We start from the raw sequence: 22,752 nt of genomic DNA, 5'->3' as shown, positions 1-22,752 counted from the left end.
CAAATATAAGCAGATAGTCAATTTTATCACAGGATATAACCAGCTATCCACTAAGTGCTAACCGTCAATATTCAGCGGGAGAGAACCAGCTATTTCCCACTGAATACTGCCGGACAAGCTGTTAAATGCCATTTAACCGATCAGGAGCTTATATACAGGTACAAAATAGGTACCTGTATATAATATGTAAACTGCTTTGACTGTAACCATAGAAAGGCAGTATATCAAATCCCATCCCTTTTCCTATCTAGCCCCAAGTGTTAATGCATTGAGTGGAGAATGACTCAGAAATTAATTTATTACAATAAAAAGATATCAACAACTTTATTATTGACCACTTTATCTACTTAATGTTATATTGAAATTGTGTATAATATCTCATTTTAGCTATAATATAAAATATTATTGAGGATGGCCTCAACCAATGATGCAGTTTCAGGGTAAAAAAAAAAAAGGACATTCAACTTGGATTTGCCCATCAACTGAAAACAATATTTAAATGAATTCATCCTAATTTTTTTTAAAGTATTTTCTTCTGTTCCTTTCAGGTCTCAGCAGAATAACGTAGCACTTAGGGAAAAAGATACAGCCCAGAAGTCCAGCACTGGAGGCCAGAATAGCAAATATCTCCACTGCCACCATGTACTTGCCCTTGGTGCTCAGGTACGTTGGAATGAAGGAGATCCAGACACTGCAGAACACCAGCATGCTGAAGGTGATGTACTTGGCCTCATTGAACCTGCCAGGTAGATTTCTTGCTAAGAAAGCTACGATGAAGCTAATACCAGCCAGAAATCCCATATAACCCAGGACACAGTAAAATGCATGTATTGACCCTTCATTACATTCAGTTAGTATTGTTCCAATTTCTGATTTCATATTAAGATATGGAAACGGGGGAGCAGTGAACAACCAGGCAAGACACAGAACAGTTTGAATAAGGGAACAGAAAAGAACTACATAAATTGAGACCCTGGAACCCATCCATTTCCGGAGCATGCTTCCAGGCTTGGTGGCATGAAAGGCCACGACTACAGTGATGGTTTTTGCCAATATAGAGGAGAGAGCGATGGAGAAACTGATCCCAAAGGCAGTCTGTCGGAGAATACAGGTCACTTTGCCAGGGTGGCCAATGAATATCAAGGAGCAGAGGAAGCAGAGCATGAGGGAGATGAGAAGAATGTAACTGAGGTCTCGGTTGTTGGCTTTCACTATGGGGGTGTCTTTGTAATGAAAAAAGATACCCAAAATGACAGTATTAATGAGAATTAAGAATATACAGATGAAAGTCAAAGTTATCCCCAGAGGCTCTTGATAAGTCAGGAAGGATATCACTTTTGGGATGCAGGCATCCCTCTTCTGATTGGGCCATTGGTCCTCTGGGCATTTCATACAAGTGTCTATATCTGAGAATAAAAAAATATTGTCCCATTATCTCACAATTAGCATCAGTTATAGGACAGTAACATTTCCTTTATAAGTAAGGCTTGTTTCAAAATGACAGGCAATAGCAAACATTAAACAAATAATAAAAAATTAAACAATAATGAACAATGAACTTCCTGTAAATGTAATCATGCATTATCTTTTAGGTGAACTTTCACCTAAAATGGATTCTTTTAAAGGATTCCATACATCTTATCCAATCAGGGTGTGATTAATTTTGCTAGCGGTATCCAGCTCACATTTTTGGATTAGACACAAGGTATTTCACTGGGAAACGTGAAGACACATTTTTCATAGAATACTGAGATTGCAATTGAGACGTCCAAATGTTTTGGAAAAAGCAGGAGTGCATGCATATTTGCTGGCCCATGTCGGGTCTTCAATAAAGCCTGAATATCGGCCTAATATGAGCCTTTCACATTATAGCATGAAATCACTCACCATTTTGGCTGGAGACTTCTCCCTCTGGACAGGGAATACAGTCATAGCAGCAGACGGGCTGTCCTTCCCTGGTTAATTTCCTGAACCCAGGAGGGCAACTCGGGCTGCATCTGAACTCTGGAGGTGTCTGAGGATTGAGAAGAAACTGATTAACTTGAGGTAATACTGGATTATGACTTTTCAAATGCAGTGTTACTTTTCTATCTAAATATGAGCATTTTTTTCCCATTTAGATTTTGAGCTCATTGCCAAGCTGTTCAGTAGAATATAGAGGTCAGTATGAGCTCTAATTTGATTGGAAATATAAATAAAATGAAATAAGTTTGACCTGGAATTGGTCATTCAGGCTGATTGGGGAATGTTTTGAGCAATGTTTCTGTGCTGGTCACCCCTAATGGTTTGATTAAAAGTGTGAGAAAATACCTCTCTTCCTCAAATAATTCTGAATTCTCCGTTCCCTTGTAAGACTTGGGCTATGAGAAAAGGACTTTGTAACCTACTTTTTTACCTCAAAGACTGAACAATGGATCTGCTCACCATTGGTTATTTACATATATGTATTTTTGTTTTTCTTTAATCAATTAGCTAACACCTTTATCCAGAGTGAGTTTCATTCAGCTATACTAGGTATTTTTTGTTTAAGCGTGTTGCAAATGTTATCTTGATCTATTGTTCTATTATGTATTGTGTTGACACTGTAAGTAGTATACTACTTTGCATTGTTAATTGAATATTTTTACTGCTCTAATTGTTTATTGCTCATGTTTGATTTATTCTTACTGTACACCGCCTTGAGTGAATTCCTTCAAAAAGGTGACAAATAAATTGTAATAAATAAATAAAATATTGTTAATTGATCTATTTAAAGTTAGGCTGGCATATTCTGTGAGCTAAACTAATTTGAGAGTGGGAGATATGCCCAGAGGTAGTTGTGACCCAGTCAATGGGAGAAGAGTGCTAGTGTACAGCACAAGTGGTAGGTAGAGGTGGATCAGAGCTGTGCTGGAGATAGACCCTCTAAGTGGCCACAAGGTAGTACCAGGCAGGTGGCTAGGCGTTTTGAGACAAGTGGTTTGTGTATCTGTGTTTTAAAAAAGGTTTGGACAAGTTCCTGGAGGAAAAGTCCATAGTCTGCTATTGAGATAGACGTGGGGAAGTCACTGCTTGCCCTGGGATTGATAGCATGGAATCTTGGTACTAAGTAGGTTTCTGCAGGTACTTGTGACCTGGATTGGCCATGTTTGGAAACAGGACACTGGGCTTGATGGACCATTGGTCTGCTCCAGCATGGTTATTTTTATATTCTTAAAGATGGGCACTGAAATAATACATGCTATATGCCAGTATCCTATAAAGGGCACTCTGCATGAATTGACCTTTACAGAATATTAGCTTAATGCACATTTCACACCTAACTTTGGGTGAGAGCATTTAAATCTGCTAAAGTCTGGTGTAAATGTTGGCACCCAACTGATGGCAGTTAGACATGCAAATGCAGGTATTCTATAAAATCACATGTAATTTATGGGAATGCCCCTCACTTGTCCCTGTCCTTTCCATGGTCATGCCCCCTTTGGAGTTCTGCACTAAGGGGTGTAAGAAGAAATGAGAGCAGTGAGGTAAGGAGGGGGAGGGGAATGTGCCAAAGTGAAGGGCCTTAAATGCCAGGGCGAGGAGCTTAAATTGAATTTAAATCTGACCTCGTTGAATGTGCTCTCCCACATGATCGCCTCTTCATAGATGGTAAATTCCTGCTCTGGTGGAGCATAAGGGTTATAACTTCCAACAATTTCTTTAATCCGTGTCCCATCGGGTAGAATGACAACATTTATAATATCATATCCAACGGCGAGATCACCATTCTCATCAAAAAAGATTTCCTCACCCAGAACGTTCTTAAAGTGGAGGTTCTTCAGATAATGATGAAGCTAATGAAAACGAGAAACATTTGTATTAGTGAAGCTCACTGCAGGTATAAACTCCTAATTTCAAGCACATCCAATCTGCTCCTGATTTTACGAACATGTTTTCATTTTGAAGCAACATTAAGGTGGAGCTTATTTTTGAAGTTTATAAAAATGACCACCTTACCCCATAATTTTGTTTGTATATATTAAGAAACATTTCAGGCAAAACATCAGTTAAATCAGTGAACATTTATTGGTAGTTCAACATCAGATAGTAATAATTCTGCAATCCACATATGGCATTCTTGAATATGGCCAAAATAACTGCCTACAGAAATTTAAAAAAGAGGATACAACTACTCAAAGATGAGCTTTAAACAACTAAACCTCAACTGCCCAGGGCTGATTTCAATAACGTTGCATAAACCCTAAATGGGCTTCTCTCATCGGCCCAACGCAATGAGATGCAAAACCAATAGAGAGAAACAACTCTCGAAAAAAATCAATGTTGAAAAAAAGCTAACCCATGGTTTCATGCAAAAATGCAAAACTTAGAAGCATCCTCTTTATTTAATCTCAAAACATTCTGTTAGCAAACTTAGGGCCCCTTTTACTAAGCTGCATAGGCGCCTACTCGCGCCCAACGTGCGTCAAAATGGACTTAGCACCCGACTACCATGTGGCTCTTGTGGTAATTTCATTTTTATCACTCATCCGCTACGCACATCTGAAAAATAATATTTATTTGCGGACGCATGTAGCAGATGCAAGCCAAGTGGCATCTGATACGTGTAGGTCCTTACCGCCCAAATTCTTTACTGCTAGGTCTATGGCTTGTGGTAAAGTCTGAGTCCCAAAATGGATTTGTGGTAATTTTGAATTTGTCACACGTCCATTTTTGGGAAAAAAAAGATTCCCTTTTTACAGGTGTGCTGAAAAATGATTCTGTGCATGCCCAAAACCTGCGCCTACACTACCGCAGGCCATTTTTCAGCACGCCTTTGTAAATGGACCTCATAGTTCCACAGTTCCAGAGGACAAATAGACATGCCCCAAAAGCAACTTATCTGGCGAAGTGTCTTATCATGCAGTCCTCAAAGCTTTAGCACAACAGAAGACATAAGCTTTAGCACAACAGTAGACATAAGAACATAAGAGTAGCCATACTGGGTCAGACCAATGGTCCATCTAGCCCAGTATCCAAACAGTGGCCAAGCCAGGTCACAAGTACCTAGCAGAAACTGAAATTGTAGCAACAATCTATACTACAAATCTCAGGGCAAACAGTTGCTTCCAACGTCTGTCTCAATAGCAGACTATGGACTTTTCCTCCAGGAATTTGTCCAAACCTTTTTTTAAACCCAGATACGCTAACTACTGTTTCCACATCCTCCGGCAAAGAGTTCTAGAGCTTAACTATTTGTTAAGTGAAAAAATATTTACTCCTATTTGTTTTTAAAGTATTTTCATGTAACTTCCTCCAGTGTCCCCTATTCTTTGTACTTTTGGAATGAGTAAAAAATCAATTTACTTCTACTCATTCTACACCACTTAGGATTTTGTAGACCTCAATATCTCCCCTCATCTGTCTCTTTTCCAGGCTAAAGAACCCTAATCTCTTTAGCCTTTCCTCATACAATAGGAGTTCCATCCCCTTTATCATTTTGGTCACTCTTCTTTGAACCGTTTCTAATTCCGCTATACCTTTTTTGAGATACGGTGACCAGAACTGAATGCAATATTCATGGTGTGGACACACCATGGAGCGATACAAAGGCATTATAGTATTTTTGGTCTTATTCACCATTCCTGTCTTATTAATTCCTAGCATCCTGTTTGCTTTTTTGGCTGCTGCCATACAATGAGCAGAAGATTTCAGCATATTATCTGCAACAACACCCAGATCTTTTTCTTGAGTGCTGACCCCCAAGGTGGGCCCTAGCATCAATTAACTGTGATTCAGATCATTGTTTCCAATAGGCAGCCACAGACAAACTCTGTACCCTGACATGGGCTCCCTGCTTCGTAACCTGCTTCAGGAGGAGGTAATCTGGGTACTGCCAGGTATTTGTGATCTGGATTGGCCACTGTTGGAAACAGGATGCTGGGCTTGATGGACCTTTGGTCTTTCCCAGTATGGCAATACTTATGTACTTATGTACTCGTTCTGAGTATCAAATGGCCAAACATGTATTTTCAGCTGGGTTAATTGCAACACAGAATATCCAGATCTAATTCAATCCATGGCAATCAATATTTTGAAAAACCCTGACAGCTGCAGGATAAATATTGCCCATGTAGTTTTTATATGTGCTTTTATCTCTACAATTAGTTGTTTGGCTGTAATGTTGGACATGAAGCGTCTGTTTAATAGTTAAAACACTTGCAGCCTTATTTTCGAAAGTGATGGGCACCCATATTTCGACCCAAATCAGGAGATGGGTGGGTGCCCATCTCGCAAAGGTTCCCAAATCGGTATAATCGAAAGCCGATTTTGGGCGTCTTCAACTGCACTCCGTCACGGGAACAAAAAAAAGTTGACGGGGGCATGTTGGAGGCATGTTGGAGGCGTGGTGAAGGCGGGACTGGGGCGTGTTTATTGGCCTAGGAGAGATGGGCGCCTTCGGCTGATAATCGAAAAAAAAGGGCAGCAGAAGCGAGAATTTGGGTCGCTTTTGCTGGACCCTTTTTGTTTTCACGACCCAAGTCCCAAAAAAGTGCCCCAACTGGCCAGGTGACCACCGGAGGGAATCGGGGATGACCTCCCCTGACTCCCCCAGTGGTCAATAACCCTCTCCCACCACAAAAAAAAAAACTTTAAAAACTTTTTTTGACAGCCTGTACGTGAGCCTCAAATGTCATACCCAGCTCCCTGACAGCAGTATGCAGGTCCCTTGGAGCAGTTGTTAGTGGGTGCAGTGGACGTCAGGCAGGCGGACCCAGGCCCATCCCCCCCTACCTGTTCCACTTGTGCTGGTTAATGTTGAGCCCTCCAAAAAAAACCAAAACCCACTGTACATACATGTAGGTACCCCCCTGCACCCCTTAGGGCTAATGTAATGGTGTAGACTTGTGAGCAGTGGGTTTGGGGGGGGGATTTGGGGGGCTCAGCACACAAAGGAAGGGTGCTATGCACCTGAGAGCTATTTTAATTATTTTTTAATTTGTAAAAGTGCCCCCTAGGGTGCCCAGTTAGTGTCCTGGCATGTGAGGGGGACCAGTGCACTACGAATCCTGGCCCCTCCTACGACCCAATGCCTTGGATTTGTTCATTTTTGAGCTGGGCGCCTTCGGTTTCCATTATCGCTGAAAACTGATAGCGCCCAGCTCAAAAACGACCAAATCCTAGGCATTTGCCCCGCATAACCCGTATTATCGAAAAAAAGATGGGCACCCATCTTTTTTCGATAATACGGTTTGTCCCGCCCCTTCGCATGGTTGCCCACGGAGATGGGCGCCCATGGAGATGGGCACCCACTTTCGATTATGCCCTTCTTGATATAACACCTTTCTTCAATCAGTCAGAATGGTTTACAATCTAAGATTATATATATTTATAAGGAAGGAACATGAGTATATAGAATTCACTGCATCCTGATTCTCTTTCACACTGCGCAATCATATACCATCACTTCTTTTCTGAAAATACCATTCTTAAAACATAGGATATTACCTTCCATGATAGAAAATCTAAATATCTGTCACTTTCTCCACTCCATAGTGTGGTATTTCCCGAACCAGAAGTGATCATGTCATGCAGAGCATGTGCCAGGCCGTACACAGCATTGTAAACATTATAACTATCTCCAGAGTTTATAGAGTCACAGTGTAAGTAGTAAAATAAATCATTGTTGCAGGATCTTTGGATGCTCTTGGGGCACTGGTTGTTACACAGGACATTCCACCACATATCTGTGAATGAATCATTTGGAAATATGGCAGGATTCGCTTCACGGACAAATTTGTGAAAGCTTTGAATAGTCTTTTTTGCAACAGCAAAAGCTAAGGTATTTTTTCTATCAACATTGTATGAGGGGAACAAAAATCCCCATTCTTCTGTGATGATCCAGACCTTTCCAGGTGCTTCCCAAATGAGTGTGTGTCTTATAATCTCCCTGTAGTCTTTATTACAATACAAAATAATCACTTTAGTTGAAGATGTATTGAAGGTGTTATAAATATTATCTGTATTTGGAAGCTTGAATGAGCGGGACTGACGGAAGATTTCTATGAATTCAATGCAACCTCCACTCTGCTCAATTCCTTCTCTCAGGATGTGTACAGCCCTCATGCTGTTTTCATCATCAAATGCAATGATACCAACCCAGGTCCAGCCAAAATACTTTAATAGTTTGACTATCCCAGCACAGATGTGCAGCTCACTGGGGACAGTCCGGTAGAAATAAGGAAACTTAGCCATGTTGCTCATGAGAACACTTCCTGAGGTGTAACTGATCTGCTGAAAATAAAAGATTGAACAGCACCTTTGTCATGAAAAGATCATATTTAATTCATATATCAAATACTTAGAGCATAGTAATATGTAGTTTATCTTTAAAATCGAGCATGGTACTGGAAGATTGGAGGGTGGCCAATGTAACAACGATTTTTAAAAAGCTTTCCAGAGCTGATACTGGAAATTACAGACGTCAGTGTCAGGCAAAATGGTAGAGACTATTGTAAAGAACAAAATTACAGAGCATATAGATAAGCATGGATTAACGAGACAAAGAGGGGCATTTTTGATATGATGTCTAAATCCAACTTTGGATGTTTTGCTAAAAATGTCTAAAATTCAAGTGGGGAATGTAGCCATTTTCAAAACAGAAAAAAGTATCTTTTTTTTTTCTTTTAAAAAATGGCTATTTGCTAGATGTTTTTGTGCTCTGTGCATTTATCTTTTTGGCCCATCTAAAAAAAAAATGTCTAAGTGAAAAACACAGAAAATCAAGCCATTAGGATGTAGGAAGAACCAGCATTCTTTGTAAACTGGCCACACAGACATCCCCAGGAGAACAATGGGACACACTAGGTGGCACTGTAGTGGATTTCAAATAAATGCTCCAAGGTATACATCTCACTGTTGCTCCCTTATCTTCTCTGCTGAGCCCCCCAAAACCCACTACCCCCAAATGTACACCACTGCAATAGCCCTTATGGGTGAAGGGGGCACTTATACATGGGTATAGTGGGTTTTGGAGGGCTCACAGTTTCCACCATAAGTGTAACAGGTAGGGGGAGATATGGGCCTGGGTCCACCTGCCTGAAGTGCATTGCTCCCACCACTACAGGGACCTGCATGCTGCTCTAATAGGCCTGAGGCTGGCAAGTAATGTTTTTAATCACATTTTTGGGGGGAGTGGGTGGGAGGGGGATAGTGACCACTGGGGGAGTAAGAGTCAGTAATTCCCGATTCTTTCCAGTGGTCATTTAGGGCACTTTTATTGTGGCTTATTCGTTAATGAAACAGTCTAGACCAAAATGATCAACTTATAGCCCTGGATGTTTTTGTTTTGTTCCATTATGGCAGAAAAATGTCCACATGTTAGGAATGCCCAGATCTCACCCTTAACACACCCCTGACATGCCCTCTTGTGATTTGAATGCACTTCTGAAGAACTTCATAGAAAAACATCTAAAAATGGGTTTTGAAAATAGCACTTTGGACGTTTTTGTGAGAAAAATGTCCAAATGCAGACTTATGCCATTTTTGGATGATTTTCTCTTGAAAATGAGTCCCAAAGCCAACATGGATTTGGTGAAGGGAAATCTTCCCTCACCAATCTACTACATTCCTTTGAAGGGGTGAACAAATGTGTATAAAGGTGAGCCGGTCGATATTGTGTATCTGGATTTTCAAAAGGCATTTGACAAAGTACCTCATGAAAGACTCCAGAGGAAATCAGAAAGTCATGGGATAGGAGGTAGTGTTCTATTGTGGATTTTAAACTGTTTTATTGTGGATTAGAAACTGTTTAAAAGATAGAAAACAAACAGTAGGGTTAAATAATCAGTATTCTCAATGGAGAAGGGTTGATAGTGGGGCTCCCCAGGGGTCTGTGCTAGGACTTCATAACATATTTATAAATGATCTAGAGATGGGAATAACTAGTAAGGTAATTCAATTTGCCGATGACACAAAGTTATTCAAAGTACTTAAATCACAAGAGGATTGTGAAAAATTGCAAGAGGACTGGGCATTCAAATGGCAGATGATGTTTAATGTCAGCAAGTGCAAAGTGATGCATGTGGGAAAGAGGAACCCCAACCATAGTTACGTAACACAGGGTTCCACATTAGGAGTCACTGACCAGGAAAAGGATCTATGTGTCATCGCTGATGATATGTTGAAACCCTCTGCTCAATGTTCAGCGGAGGCTAAGAAAGCAAATAGAATGTTAGAAATTACAGTATTAGGAAAGGGATGGAAAACAAAAATGAGGATGTTATAATGCCTTTGTATCGCTTCATGGTACGACCACACCTCGAACACTGTGTGCAATTCTTGTCACTACATCTCAAAAAAGATATACTGAAATTAGAAAAGGTACAGAGAAGGGTGACAAAAATGATAAAGGGGATGGGACGACTTCCCTATGAGGAAAGGCTAAAGTGGCTAGGGCTGTTCAGCATGGATAAAAGACGGATGAGTGGAGATATGATAGAGGTCTATAAAATAATGAGTAGAGTGGAATGAGTAGACGTGAATCATTTGTTTACTCTTTTAAAAAAATATTAGGACTTGGGAATCACGCAATGAAGCTACAAAGTAGTAAATTTAAAACAAATTGGAGAAAATATTTCTTCACTCAACGTGTAATTAAACTCTGAATTCTTTGCCAGAGAATGTAGTAAAAGCAATTAGCTTAGCGGGGTTTGGATAGCTTTGGGATCTTGCCATGCACTTGTGACCTGGCAATATTATCTTCTTATCTTTCCTCATCTCTGGTAAGAATTTGGATTCCAATACAGGATTCTCACAATTTACTAATGCAGCAGACATATTGTAGTGATATCATTTGGGAGAGTGAGTAATTCTGACACAGGTTATAATCTACTAGCCGTTAAGCCCGTAAAAACGGGCGAGATTTCCAGCTACCCTCCTCGCCGCCACTCCCTCCCCCCTCCATGCCGGGCCCCCTGCACTGACCTGACAGCGCCTCTGACCTCCGTGTGAAAGCGCTGCAGGCAGCAGCAGATCGCTCTGCTGCTGCCTGCAGCGCTTCCACACGGAGGTCAGAGGCGCTGTCAGGTCAGTGCAGGGGGCCCGATGCGGAGGAGGGCGGGAGCAGCGGCATGGATGGGGGAAGAGGGTGGAGGTTGGTGCGCGCCATGTTCGTTTCCAGGCAGCGCAGCGTCCAACAGTGACTCCGACTCCGTTTCCCTCTCTGTTCCGCCCTCTGATGTCATCATGTCTTGACACGAGAGCGGGACGGAGAGGGAAGTCTCTACTGTGCATTTGCAGGTGAGTCGGTCACTTGCCGTTTATATGGAGAGCATCACCCTGGTGAAGTAGGAAGTACTCCTGTAGCCAGGACCTGCCCACCAGGGGATGTATTATCCTTTCGCACCGAGGATATATCTCCAAATGTTGCCCGGGAGGGAAAGGTTAGGACAGCTGTTGTACTTGGTGATTCAATCATTAGGCATATAGATAGCTGGGTGGCTGGTGGACGTGAGGATCGCCTGGTGACTTGCCTGCCTGGTGCGAAGGTGGCGGACCTCACGCGTCACCTAGATAGGATTTTAGATAGTGCTGGGGAGGAGACGGCTGTCTTGGTACATGTGGGTACTAATGACATAGGAAAATGTGGGAGAGAGGTTCTGGAAGCAAAATTTAGGCTCTTAGGTAGAAAGCTGAAATCCAGATCCTCCAGGGTAGCATTTTCTGAAATGCTACCTGTGCCACGCGCAGGGCCCAAGAGACAGGCAGAGCTCCAGAGTCTCAATGCGTGGATGAGACGATGGTGCAGGGAGGAGGGCTTTAGATTTGTTAGGAACTGGGCAACATTCTGGGGAAGGGGGAGCCTATTCCGAAAGGATGGGCTCCATCTTAACCAGAGTGGGACCAGGCTGCTGGCATCGGCGTTTAAGAAGGAGATAGAGCAGCTTTTAAACTAGAAATGGGGGGAAGGCCGACAGTCGCTCAAAAGAGCATGGTTCGGGATAAGGTATCTTTCAAAGATATCACCATAACAGGGAAGATAGAGTATCCTGATAGTGAGGTTGCAAAAGAGATTGTAGTAGATCGGGTATCTTTAAATAACAATAAAAATCAGACAAAAGATTGCCAATTAATACTGTCAAGTACTAAGCATGATGTACTTAGGAACAACAAACATAGTTTGAAATGTCTATACGCGAATGCCAGGAGCCTAAGAAATAAGATGGGGGAGTTAGAATATATTGCACTAAATGAAAAATTAGATATAATAGGCATCTCTGAGACCTGGTGGAAGGAGGATAACCAGTGGGACACTGTCATACCGGGGTACAAATTACTGTATATCGTAGTGATAGGGTGAATCGGATTGGTGGAGGGGTAGCATTGTATATTAACGAGAGCCTTGAATCAAATAGATTGAAAATTCTGCAGGAAACAAAACACTCCTTGGAATCACTGTGGATTGAAATTCCATGTGCAAAGGGGAAAAGGATAGTGATAGGAGTGTACTACCGTCCGCCTGGCCAGGACGAACAGACGGATGCGGAAATGTTAAAGGAAATCAGGGACGCAAACAAACTGGGCAACACAATAATAATGGGGGATTTCACTTACCCGCATATAGACTGGGTTAATGTAACATCTGTACACGCAAGGGACATAAGATTTCTTGATGAAATCAAGGACAGCTTCATGGAACAGCTAGTTCAGGAGCCGACAAGAGAAGGAAAAATACTAGACTTAGTCCTTAGTGGTGCTCATGATCTAGTGCAGGGGGTAACGATACGAGGGCCGCTTGATAACAGTGATCATAATATGATCGGTTTTGATATTGGCATTGAAGGAAGTGAAACTAGGAAATCAAGTACGCTAGCGTTTAACTATAGAAAAGGTGATTACGACAAAATGAGAAAAATGGTGAAAAAAAGACTGAAAGGAGCAGCTCGCAGAGTAAAAAACTTGCATCAGGCGTGGATGCTGTTTAAAAACACCATCCTGGAGGTTCAGGACAAATATATTCCACGTATTAGAAAAAAAGGAAAAAAGACTAAACGTCAGCCGGCGTGGCTAAACAGTAAGATAAAGGAAATCATTAGAGCCAAAAAACAATCCTTCAGAAAGTGGAGAAGAGAACCAACTGAAAGTAACAGGATAGATCATAAGGAATGCCAAGCCAAATGCAAAGTGGAGATAAGGAGGGCAAAAAAGGACTTTGAGAAGAAATTAGCGTTGGAAGCAAAAATACATAGTAAAAATTTTTTTAGATACATTAAAAGCAGGAAACCGGCCAAAGAGTCGGTTGGGCCGCTGGATGAAAATGGTGTTAAAGGGGCGATCAAGGAGGACAAAGCCGTAGCGGAGAAATTAAATGAATTCTTTGCTTCTGTCTTCACCGAGGAGGATTTGGGGGGGACACCGGTGCCGGAAAGAATATTTGAAGCGGGGGAGTCGGAGAAACTAAACAAATTCTCTGTAACCTTGGAGGATGTAATGGGTCAGTTCAGCAAGCTGAAGAGTAGTAAATCACCGGGACCTGATGGTATTCATCCCAGAGTATTAATAGAACTAAAAAATGAACTTGCGGAGCTACTGTTAGAAATATGCAATCTGTCCCTAAAATTGAGTGTAATACCGGAAGACTGGAGGGTAGCCAATGTTACTCCGATTTTTAAGAAGGGTTCCAGAGGAGATCCGGGAAATTATAGACCGGTGAGTCTGACGTCGGTGCCGGGCAAGATGGTGGAGGCTATTATTAAGAATAAAATTGCAGAGCATATACAAAAACATGGACTGATGAGACAAGGTCAGCACGGATTTAGTGAAGGGAAGTCTTGCCTCACCAATCTAATGCATTTTTTTGAGGGGGTAAGCAAACATGTGGACAATGGGGAGCCGGTTGATATTGTATATCTGGATTTTCAGAAGGCGTTTGACAAAGTGCCGCACGAAAGACTCCTGAAGAAATTGCAGAGTCATGGAATCGGAGGTAGGGTACTATTATGGATTAAGAACTGGTTGAAAGATAGGAAGCAGAGAGTAGGATTGCGTGGCCAGTATTCTCAGTGGAGGAGGGTAGTTAGTGGGGTCCCGCAGGGGTCTGTGCTGGGTCCGTTGCTTTTTAATGTATTTATAAATGACCTAGAGATGGGAATAACTAGTGAGGTAATTAAATTCGCCGATGACACAAAATTATTCAGGGTCGTCAAGTCGCAGGAGGAATGTGAACGATTACAGGAGGACCTTGCGAGACTGGGAGAATGGGCGTGCAAGTGGCAGATGAAGTTCAATGTTGACAAGTGCAAAGTGATGCATGTGGGTAAGAGGAACCCGAATTATAGCTACGTCTTGCAAGGTTCCACGTTAGGAGTTACGGATCAAGAAAGGGATCTGGGTGTCGTCGTCGATGATACGCTGAAACCTTCTGCTCAGTGTGCTGCTGCGGCTAGGAAAGCGAATAGAATGTTGGGTGTTATTAGGAAGGGTATGGAGTCCAGGTGTGCGGATGTTATAATGCCGTTGTATCGCTCCATGGTGCGACCGCACCTGGAGTATTGTGTTCAGTACTGGTCTCCGTATCTCAAAAAAGATATAGTAGAATTGGAAAAGGTACAGCGAAGGGCGACGAAAATGATAGTGGGGATGGGACGACTTTCCTATGAAGAGAGGCTGAGAAGGCTAGGGCTTTTCAGCTTGGAGAAGAGACGGCTGAGGGGAGATATGATAGAAGTGTATAAAATAATGAGTGGAATGGATCGGGTGGATGTGAAGCGACTGTTCACACTATCCAAAAATACTAGGACTAGAGGGCATGAGTTGAAGCTACAGTGTGGTAAATTTAAAACGAATCGGAGAAAATTTTTCTTCACCCAACGTGTAATTAGACTCTGGAATTCGTTGCCGGAGAACGTGGTACGGGCGGTTAGCTTGACGGAGTTTAAAAAGGGGTTAGATAGATTCCTAAAGGACAAGTCCATAGACCGCTATTAAATGGACTTAGAAAAATTCCGCATTTTTAGGTATAACTTGTCTGGAATGTTTTTACGTTTAGGGAGCGTGCCAGGTGCCCTTGACCTGGATTGGCCACTGTCGGTGACAGGATGCTGGGCTAGATGGACCTTTGGTCTTTCCCAGTATGGCACTACTTATGTACTTATGTACTTATGTTTGACTAGAGTCGACTGTGATCCACCTATTCCTGGATCAGTTCATTCTTTCTGGGGGTGCTGGTAAAGGATCAGGAGTCTTAATGGAGAAGATATTTCCTTTTTTTTTTGCTGCTAGCTCCTCTTTGAGCTGATTCAATTTCTTTGTCATTATAGAGAGTTGGAGACAGACAGACAGACCATTTGGAGACTTAGAGCTTGTCCTGCCTTGGTCTCGGATTCATAATATTTGCTAACAATAGGAAAGCAGAGAGATAGTTCTGAGTATGAAATGATTTCCTACTACTAATCATTTCTATAGTACTACTAGACATACACAGCACTGTGTACACATTATCCTATGGATTCTATATAGTGCGACTTTAAGTTGCGCGCGTAAATCTGGTCATATTCTGGATTTTCAAGTGCACCGTATTTAGCTAACAAGCCAATCAGCGCCGATAATTGAACTTAACAAGCAAGTATTAACACTAATTGGCATTAATTAGGATTTAGATGCACAACTGTCTAGGCATGTTCTAAAAGCGATGTGTGTATATTCTAAGATGTGGATCTGAGAAGGCAGTGTGGCCATGAGAGGAGCATGGGCAGGTCACATGCATTACTTGACATTATATGCAGTGTTATAAAAAAATGCCCATTCCACGAGTAATTAGGCGTCATCATTTACACCAAGTTTTTATTGGTATAAATCTAGTCACAGAAAATACGCATTGGGCATATTCTACAAACTACACCTAGATTTAGGTGAGTTCTATAAACCGCGCCTAAATTTTAGTACAGTTTATAGAATACACCTAATATTTAGTTTTTGTACCTATGGCATTGGAGGGTTAAGTGACTTGCCCAATGTCACAAGGAGCTACAGTGAGAACTGAACCCATTTCACCAGGATCAAAGCCAACTAGTAATGTTTTCTTAGCAGTAGTTTCATTACAAACTCTTTGATGGCAACTAATGAATTTTCCTAAATAAAATAAATGAAGGCATCAGCCTGAATTAGATTTCCTGAAAACAAAAGAAAATGTCTCTTACTGACCTCAAGCTCAAGGAGAATAAAAGTAACAGGTATACAACCTTTTGTGCCAGGCAAGGTGTCCTAACCTGTGGGAAACAAATGGTAACGTTTTACCAATAAACTGAGGGCTATACATTCTCTTTGTAGCGTTCAAGACAAGACTTATAAGACTCATAGAATTTTCTAAACATTTGACTTTCTCAGTTATCCCTTTATATAACTGTGGCTTTAATTTGAGGCTTACATGTGAGGCTCACCATCTGGAGAATTTGTTGGCTAGAGTCAGTGTTAGAAGAATAAATCTATCAACTTTGTAGCAGTTGCTATTCCTTGGAACAGGACCTTCAGTCAGCATATTGTTTGCCACAAAAAGTTGTATGACTGTTTATTTTGTTCTCCTTTTAGCTTGGGATCAGTTAGAGCAACTTGCCTTTGATTCCAGGAAGTTGAAGTCAGGCTACCTGATACTTTGGCTTGTTTCTTTCAGGAAAATTAATAGTTATAATGAAACTGCTGCATAACCCCACCCCCCTCCACCACACACACTCTAGTTTGGTTATCTCTCTATATAAAACACACCTCCAACATTCTAATGAAGCCTCCACAAGTCCCAATGTTCTAACTGCATGGTGGTAAAACCAGAATTTGCCCATGAGTGTTTGCCCCGCCCTCGCGTCAAACGTGATGACGTCGAGGGTGGACCAATGGCACTCAACCAATCGCAGGGGTAGACATCGATATACACTACTACGATCCAGGCAGGGAGAGGAGTAGGGAAACACGCAGAGCGTGTTTCCGTACTCCTCTCCCTGCCCATGAAACAACTCACAGAGCCCCCTCCCACCTATATAATAAAGAGCACCTCCAACACAATCGACAACGCCCCCCCGGTGCTCTGACACTCGCCCTTCCCGAGATGCCACTGGACCACGTCACCCGGCAACACACACCGTCATCCGATTTCAGACACCCGCACTCAAATATGAGATTCCGGAACTCCCCCTCCTCCACCAAAAAGACTCCCTCCCGAATCGGCAAAAACATCAAACATTATCTCCCCCCTGACGTCACGACACACCTCCGACCTTAGAGGACCCACCCTCTCCCCCCGCCCTCACGGGTCATCCCTCCATAACACCCTACCTCACACTTGCAGGCAACCTCCATCGACGAAGTTACAAAACAAAAAAAAAAAAAACCCAGCAAAAACAAGAACACAATCCACTCCACCCCTCAACAAACGCAGACCCCACTCCAAACACCCCCACATTTCACATACCCACGGACCCCCACACTGTCACTGACATACACAAACACACACACACACACAACACATCCCCCCTCCACCCCCCAAAAAACAAACAGGCAGAAATAACCTCCAAAACGACAACAAAACCCTATAAGTTCAAAAACAAATCCTCCTCCTTTCATAGCACAACACACAAACAAAAAAAACCCAGCAAAAACACGGACAACCCACTCCACCCCTCAGCAAACGCTGACCCCCCTCCAACCACCCTCACATTTCACCAACCCATGGACCCCCCCCAACCCCCCCTGTCAGAGACAGACAAAAACACACACACAATACCACAGAAACACACACATTCCACTGCCAACACTCAACACCCTGCAACAATAACCACCCTCAAAGCCACACACCACTCCATCCCACTTTGCCAGCAGGCACATAACCCAACACCCCCCCCCCCCCCCCCCCCCAAAAAAAAAAAAAAAACATTTAACAAAAAAATATCACAAAAACACAGACACTCACCACCAACCTCCAAACACACCCCACCCTCACTCACTTACACACACAAACACACACACACACAAACTAACTAACTCACAGACACACACAATGTAGCTCAGTGACACACATGATCTTTCACAAGACCCCCTCCACCACAAAACCACAGAAGATGCACAAGGATACATGCACACAGAGACCCTGGAAATTGGAGGGAGGGAGACCCTGGAAATTGGAGGGAGGGAGAACCTGGAAATTGGAGGGAGGGAGACCCAGGAAATTAGAGGGAGGGAGGGAGACCCAGGAAATTGGAGGGAGGGAGGTAGAACCTGGAAATTAGAGGGAGGGAGGGAGATCCTGGAAATTGGAGGGAGGGAGAACCTGGAAATTAGAGGGAGGCAGGGAGACACTGGAAATTAGATGGAGACCCTGGAAATTAGAGGGACAGAGGGAGGGACACCCTGGAAATTAGAGGGAGGGAGAGAGGGAAACCCTGGAAATTGCAGGGAGGAACGCGACCCTGGAACACACTATCTCTCTCTCACATACACAATCGCACCCAGTATCACTCTCTCTCACACACACTCACACATTCACTCTCTCTCACACAGTCAGTCTCACACAAACTCTCTCAAACATACACACTCCAAGGAGAACCTTGCTAGCGCCCGTTTCATTTGTGTCAGAAATAGGCCTGATTTACTAGTTATACAATAAATCATTACTTGCAAGGAATTTCCCTCACAGAATGTCACGGTTGTGTCCATGTTTCGAGCTCTCCTTCTTCTCACCACCTGGTGGCCAGACCTGGTGGCTGCTATGAACTGTCTGGTTATTGTCACCCGTTCCAGATTTCAGCCCAGTCCAGTCCGAATCTCCTGGGCTGCCAGACTTACTTGTTTTGTTTGAACCTACACAGCACCTGTAGTTGTCTGATGATTGCTGCAGCTGAGCCTCAGCTGCTGCTGGGCTTATTAGCCATTTTGAAACTCTCTGCCTTGCCTTTGCATCACTTAAGGCCCTGGTATGTTGGTGCTTGTTGCACTTCTGCCTAGTTTAGTGTCTTGTACTAGTTCCCTGCCTGATTCCAGTTTAGACTTTGTGTAGTTTAGCTTGTACTGTCCTAGTCTTGATTCTTGTTTGTATTTCTGTGTCTAGTTCTGGGTTCTCTGTGTTTCTTGTTTAGTGGCTGTTCTGCAGCTTTCAGTTCTGTCCTTGTCTGCCAGTATTTGTTCCCTTTTTCAGTGGCTGCTTGCAGCTTTCATTTCTGTCCTTTTGCTTATCCTTTCCCTGCCTTGCTGCCCCTGTATATTCCTTTCCTCTCTGACCCTCAGTCCCTGTTCAGCCTTGTTGGGATCCTGTTCCTGCCCTGTCCTATAAGTCCTGCCGGCCGCCTGCAGCCAGGAGCTCAACTCCTGGTGAAAGGGGGCCATGTGCAGGTGAAGCCTGTTTGTCAGAGTTCTGCCTTGTCTCTGGGGTAGGGTGGTTTTGCCTGCCACTGCCGCTCCTCAGCAGTGGCCCAAGGGCTCACAAACCTAGTTCCTGCTTTGAAAATGTGACACAGAATTCTTATTGCACTGAGCGTTAATAACTTTACACTCATGAGTTCAAACAATTCATCATACGTATAAATCACATTGTCCTTAAAGTTTGAACCAGATTATAGAAGAGGGAACAAAGTGAAATCAAAGATGCTCCCTGACCTGTGGGGAGTGGTATATCCTGGACAGGCTGGAAAGTTGGCTCGAATGCTCAGGTGGAAGACTTTCAATAATAGCAAACAGTGGACCAGATGTTTTGCAGCTGTAGTTTGGGACCCCCATGTCCATTCCTGAAAATATATTCATGGCAGCTCTATACATTAAGAAAAAGTTGTCATAAGGGTTTTCAATGTGGAACCCCAGTGTGAGGTTGGGTAAGAGCTCCGAGCTGTTGTTAATCTCCTCCACTGCAGACACAAAGGCCAGGAAGTTGTAATAGTTCAATGGTACAGGACTTTAAAGACAATAAATATCATTAAATATGACATTAGCAGTAGACAAGAGTGAAAAAGGTTTAGGATTAGGGTTAGAAGCATTGTTTTTTACAAACTTTACAAAGTGGTCTGATAACAAAGTCCAAAACGTGCTTTCTCCAGGTTTAGCAGAAATTAACTGCATTTCTTTCCTCTCTCTCCTCCTCCCATATTTGTTCAATTCTTCAGCCATGCCCTCAGGCCACAGCAGATAAATGCATATCCTACCAACATGCACAAACCCATAATCACTGGACTTTAGCATCACTGTTTCTCTGCTCATCCATATGCATCTGAACCAATAATATAAACTCTCCAACCAAGATTGTTCAGGAGCCAAAGGAGGTAGGATGAAGAAGTGGTATCAGGGGAGACAGCATAGTTGGAAGTACAAGTGGAAATTCCCAATCCACAGTAACAAAAATGAGGCCAGACCCATGATGGAACAGCTTAAAATATTGGTGGAAGTTCATATCAGCCACAGATGAAGATGTGTCCCAGAGTGCAGGAGAAAGAAAAGAGAGGAAGGGGAGGGGAAGGGAGGGAAGAGAGTTAAGAACAAGGAGGAGGAGGAGGTGAGGTGGGATAAGACCACTAAACCTCAACTAATTTGACTATTTTCAAGTTTCATGGAAGAGTTTGTTATCCAATTCATTTTTATGGGTAACTCTAGTTGACTATTGTGTAAAATAACAGACAATTTTACTACATCTGTGCTTGAAAACTCTGTCCACATAAATAACTTCCCTAAATCTTACTGCATAGATTGTGTGTTTTTAGGCTTCACTGGATATTCAGGCAAACACTTCACTGGTTAAGAGCTGTCAAGTGTTGGATGTAATCATCTGTACATTAGAGTGTGGCATTGAACTTCATCACAAAATGCTCTAATGCAGGTGCAGAACTTTATTGATACAGTAAACTAATGACAAGCAAATTACTGATGCACTAGAAAATGTGCAATGATAGAAAAATAGCACACACTACAGATTGCTGAATCGGGTGTGTTTATTTCCCTTCCTGTCAGGTGTCACCATTTTTCAAGTTAACAGTAAACAAAGAAGTGGAGGAGTGGCCTAGTGGTTAGGGTGATGGGCTTTGGTCCTTGGGAACTGAGGAACTGAGTTCAATTCCCAGTTCAGGCACAGGCAGCTCCTTGTGACTCTGGGCAAGTCACTTAACCCTCCATTGCCCCATGTAAGCAACATTGAGCCTGCCATGAGTGGGAAAGCACAGGGTACAAATGTAACAACAAAAAAAAAAGAAACCACAATTCAGGAAATGGACTTGGCAAGTTTCACACATTCTTGTTAATAAAAGTTGTTGTTGTTTTTTTTAACACATGAAGAATTTTTTAAACATGTGTTAGGATAATGGGTATGGATCCGGGGGGAGTGAAAGGCCAGAGGTGCTATGGCTACTAGGTTGCTCGGGATCAGATATCAACCTTGGGTGGGGTGGCTACCAAAGCTGAAGTAAAGTTTCTGCACTAAAGGAGAATTAGGATGGAGGTAATTCATACGAAAGTGAGCAAAATGGTGGATAGTCTGCAGAATAAGTCACACACAGAGGGGCTGAAGGAGATAAAGACATACTCGACAGAAGAAGAAAAGCAAGATATAATGCAAGTTTTCAAATATTTACCTGCTTTAAAGAAGGTACAAACAAGTAGTATTGTCAAAAGAATGAAAAGCTGAATATTAACAGGATGTCAAAGGAATTAAGAAGGGGAGAACCTCAAAAAAAGATTTGAATTTGTTCTTTCATGAAGAGTATGGTGGATATCTAAAGTAATTCAATACAATACAGCACCAGAATGCAAAGGTGCTTTGGAAAAATGTGTGTGTGTGGGGAGGTCACTTTTCACAATACTTTTACCCAGGGTTTAAAACTGTCATAAAACTTTTCACTCTGTTCATTGAAAAAATTAGATACAGGTAAAAGTATATTTTACCTGCCCTAAAGGTATGGGGGTTTGAGAGAGACAACAACACATCTAGTTGTGTATTATCACAATGGTTTAAAAGGGAAAATATTCACAGATAACGCAGATAAAAATCTTAGCAGTCTTTCTTCCCCAGGGCATATTTCAAAGGGAAAAAACTCAGATTTAATGTGAGAGTATTAATAAAATATCATCAGGATATATTTGCAGCTCATGCCAGTGACCTACCAAAAATAACACCTTCAAGCCTGTCTCATATAGGAATTAAACCAGGATGCTACTTACAAGTTTAGTCCAACAAATGGGGGAACAGTTGAGAAGGATGGATGATTATATGGGTAAAAGGTTTCTACAGTTACAAGTCCCCCGATCATAATGTCCCCATCCCTACGGTAACCTGGTCGTAGCTCTGTTGGTAGGTAGTTACCAAGTGTGCACTGACACTCAGCCGTCTTCCACAGGTTGTCACAGAGCATCAATAGAAGCAGAATCAGATGAGCTTCTACCTTTAACGATGTGAAACAGCTTCTACTTCTGCCAATGTGATCACGTTTGCTCTTCCTGCTCCAAATGTTATAGCTCGGCATAGTGTGGGCTGCTGTATGGTTCCTGATGGTGCTATCTAATTGAATATTTAAATAATAGGCAGAAAACATCAAGTGTTAATCTGCAGTGAAGTAGAACTGTGCATTTACACAGAAGGAGGATGAAGAAATAAAGCAAAATTGTAATGTTTATGGTGAGGTGACCACTGTATTTTTAGCTGATTTCCAACGACTGTGAGAACATCATGTGGTCTCTGTTGGCCCTGCTGCTCAGAGGTTCAGCCTTAAGGGATATCTGCTCCTGACATCTTCATTTACCGTGAAATATAGGTTGCTTCTTTTAAATATAACCTTA

General features: G+C 42.4%; 1 protein-coding gene across 1 annotated transcript; it reads right to left on the bottom strand.

The window, feature by feature from the left end:
• Positions 1–510: 510 nt before the first annotated feature.
• On the bottom strand, positions 511–22,439 carry LOC115464496 (vomeronasal type-2 receptor 26-like). Its single transcript, XM_030194864.1, has 6 exons — positions 22,138–22,439; positions 19,597–19,888; positions 7,468–8,250; positions 3,588–3,815; positions 1,888–2,014; positions 511–1,406 (listed from the first exon to the last, which is right to left on the bottom strand). The coding sequence occupies exons 1-6, from the start codon at positions 22,437–22,439 to the stop codon at positions 511–513; spliced, it is 2,628 nt and encodes an 875-aa protein (XP_030050724.1).
• Positions 22,440–22,752: the final 313 nt, after the last annotated feature.

The sequence above is a fragment of the Microcaecilia unicolor genome, chromosome 3 (assembly GCF_901765095.1).
Source record: "Microcaecilia unicolor chromosome 3, aMicUni1.1, whole genome shotgun sequence".
Taxonomy (NCBI): Eukaryota; Metazoa; Chordata; class Amphibia; order Gymnophiona; family Siphonopidae; genus Microcaecilia; species Microcaecilia unicolor.
The sequence above is the reverse complement of the archived record's forward strand: the minus strand, read 5'-3'. Positions and strand labels throughout refer to the sequence as shown.

What these genes read in the sequence shown, in the direction of transcription:
- LOC115464496 (XM_030194864.1), bottom strand. Translation starts at nt 22,439, where the DNA reads ATGCCGAGCTATAACATTTGGAGCAGGAAGAGCAAACGTGATCACATT. An exon ending in GGATATACCACTCCCCACAG is followed by an intron (nt 8,251 to 19,596) that starts GTCAGGGAGCAT and finishes TATTTTCAGCAG; the next exon opens with ATCAGTTACACCTCAGGAAG. An exon ending in GGGAGAGCACATTCAACGAG is followed by an intron (nt 2,015 to 3,587) that starts GTCAGATTTAAA and finishes CTCAATCCTCAG; the next exon opens with ACACCTCCAGAGTTCAGATG.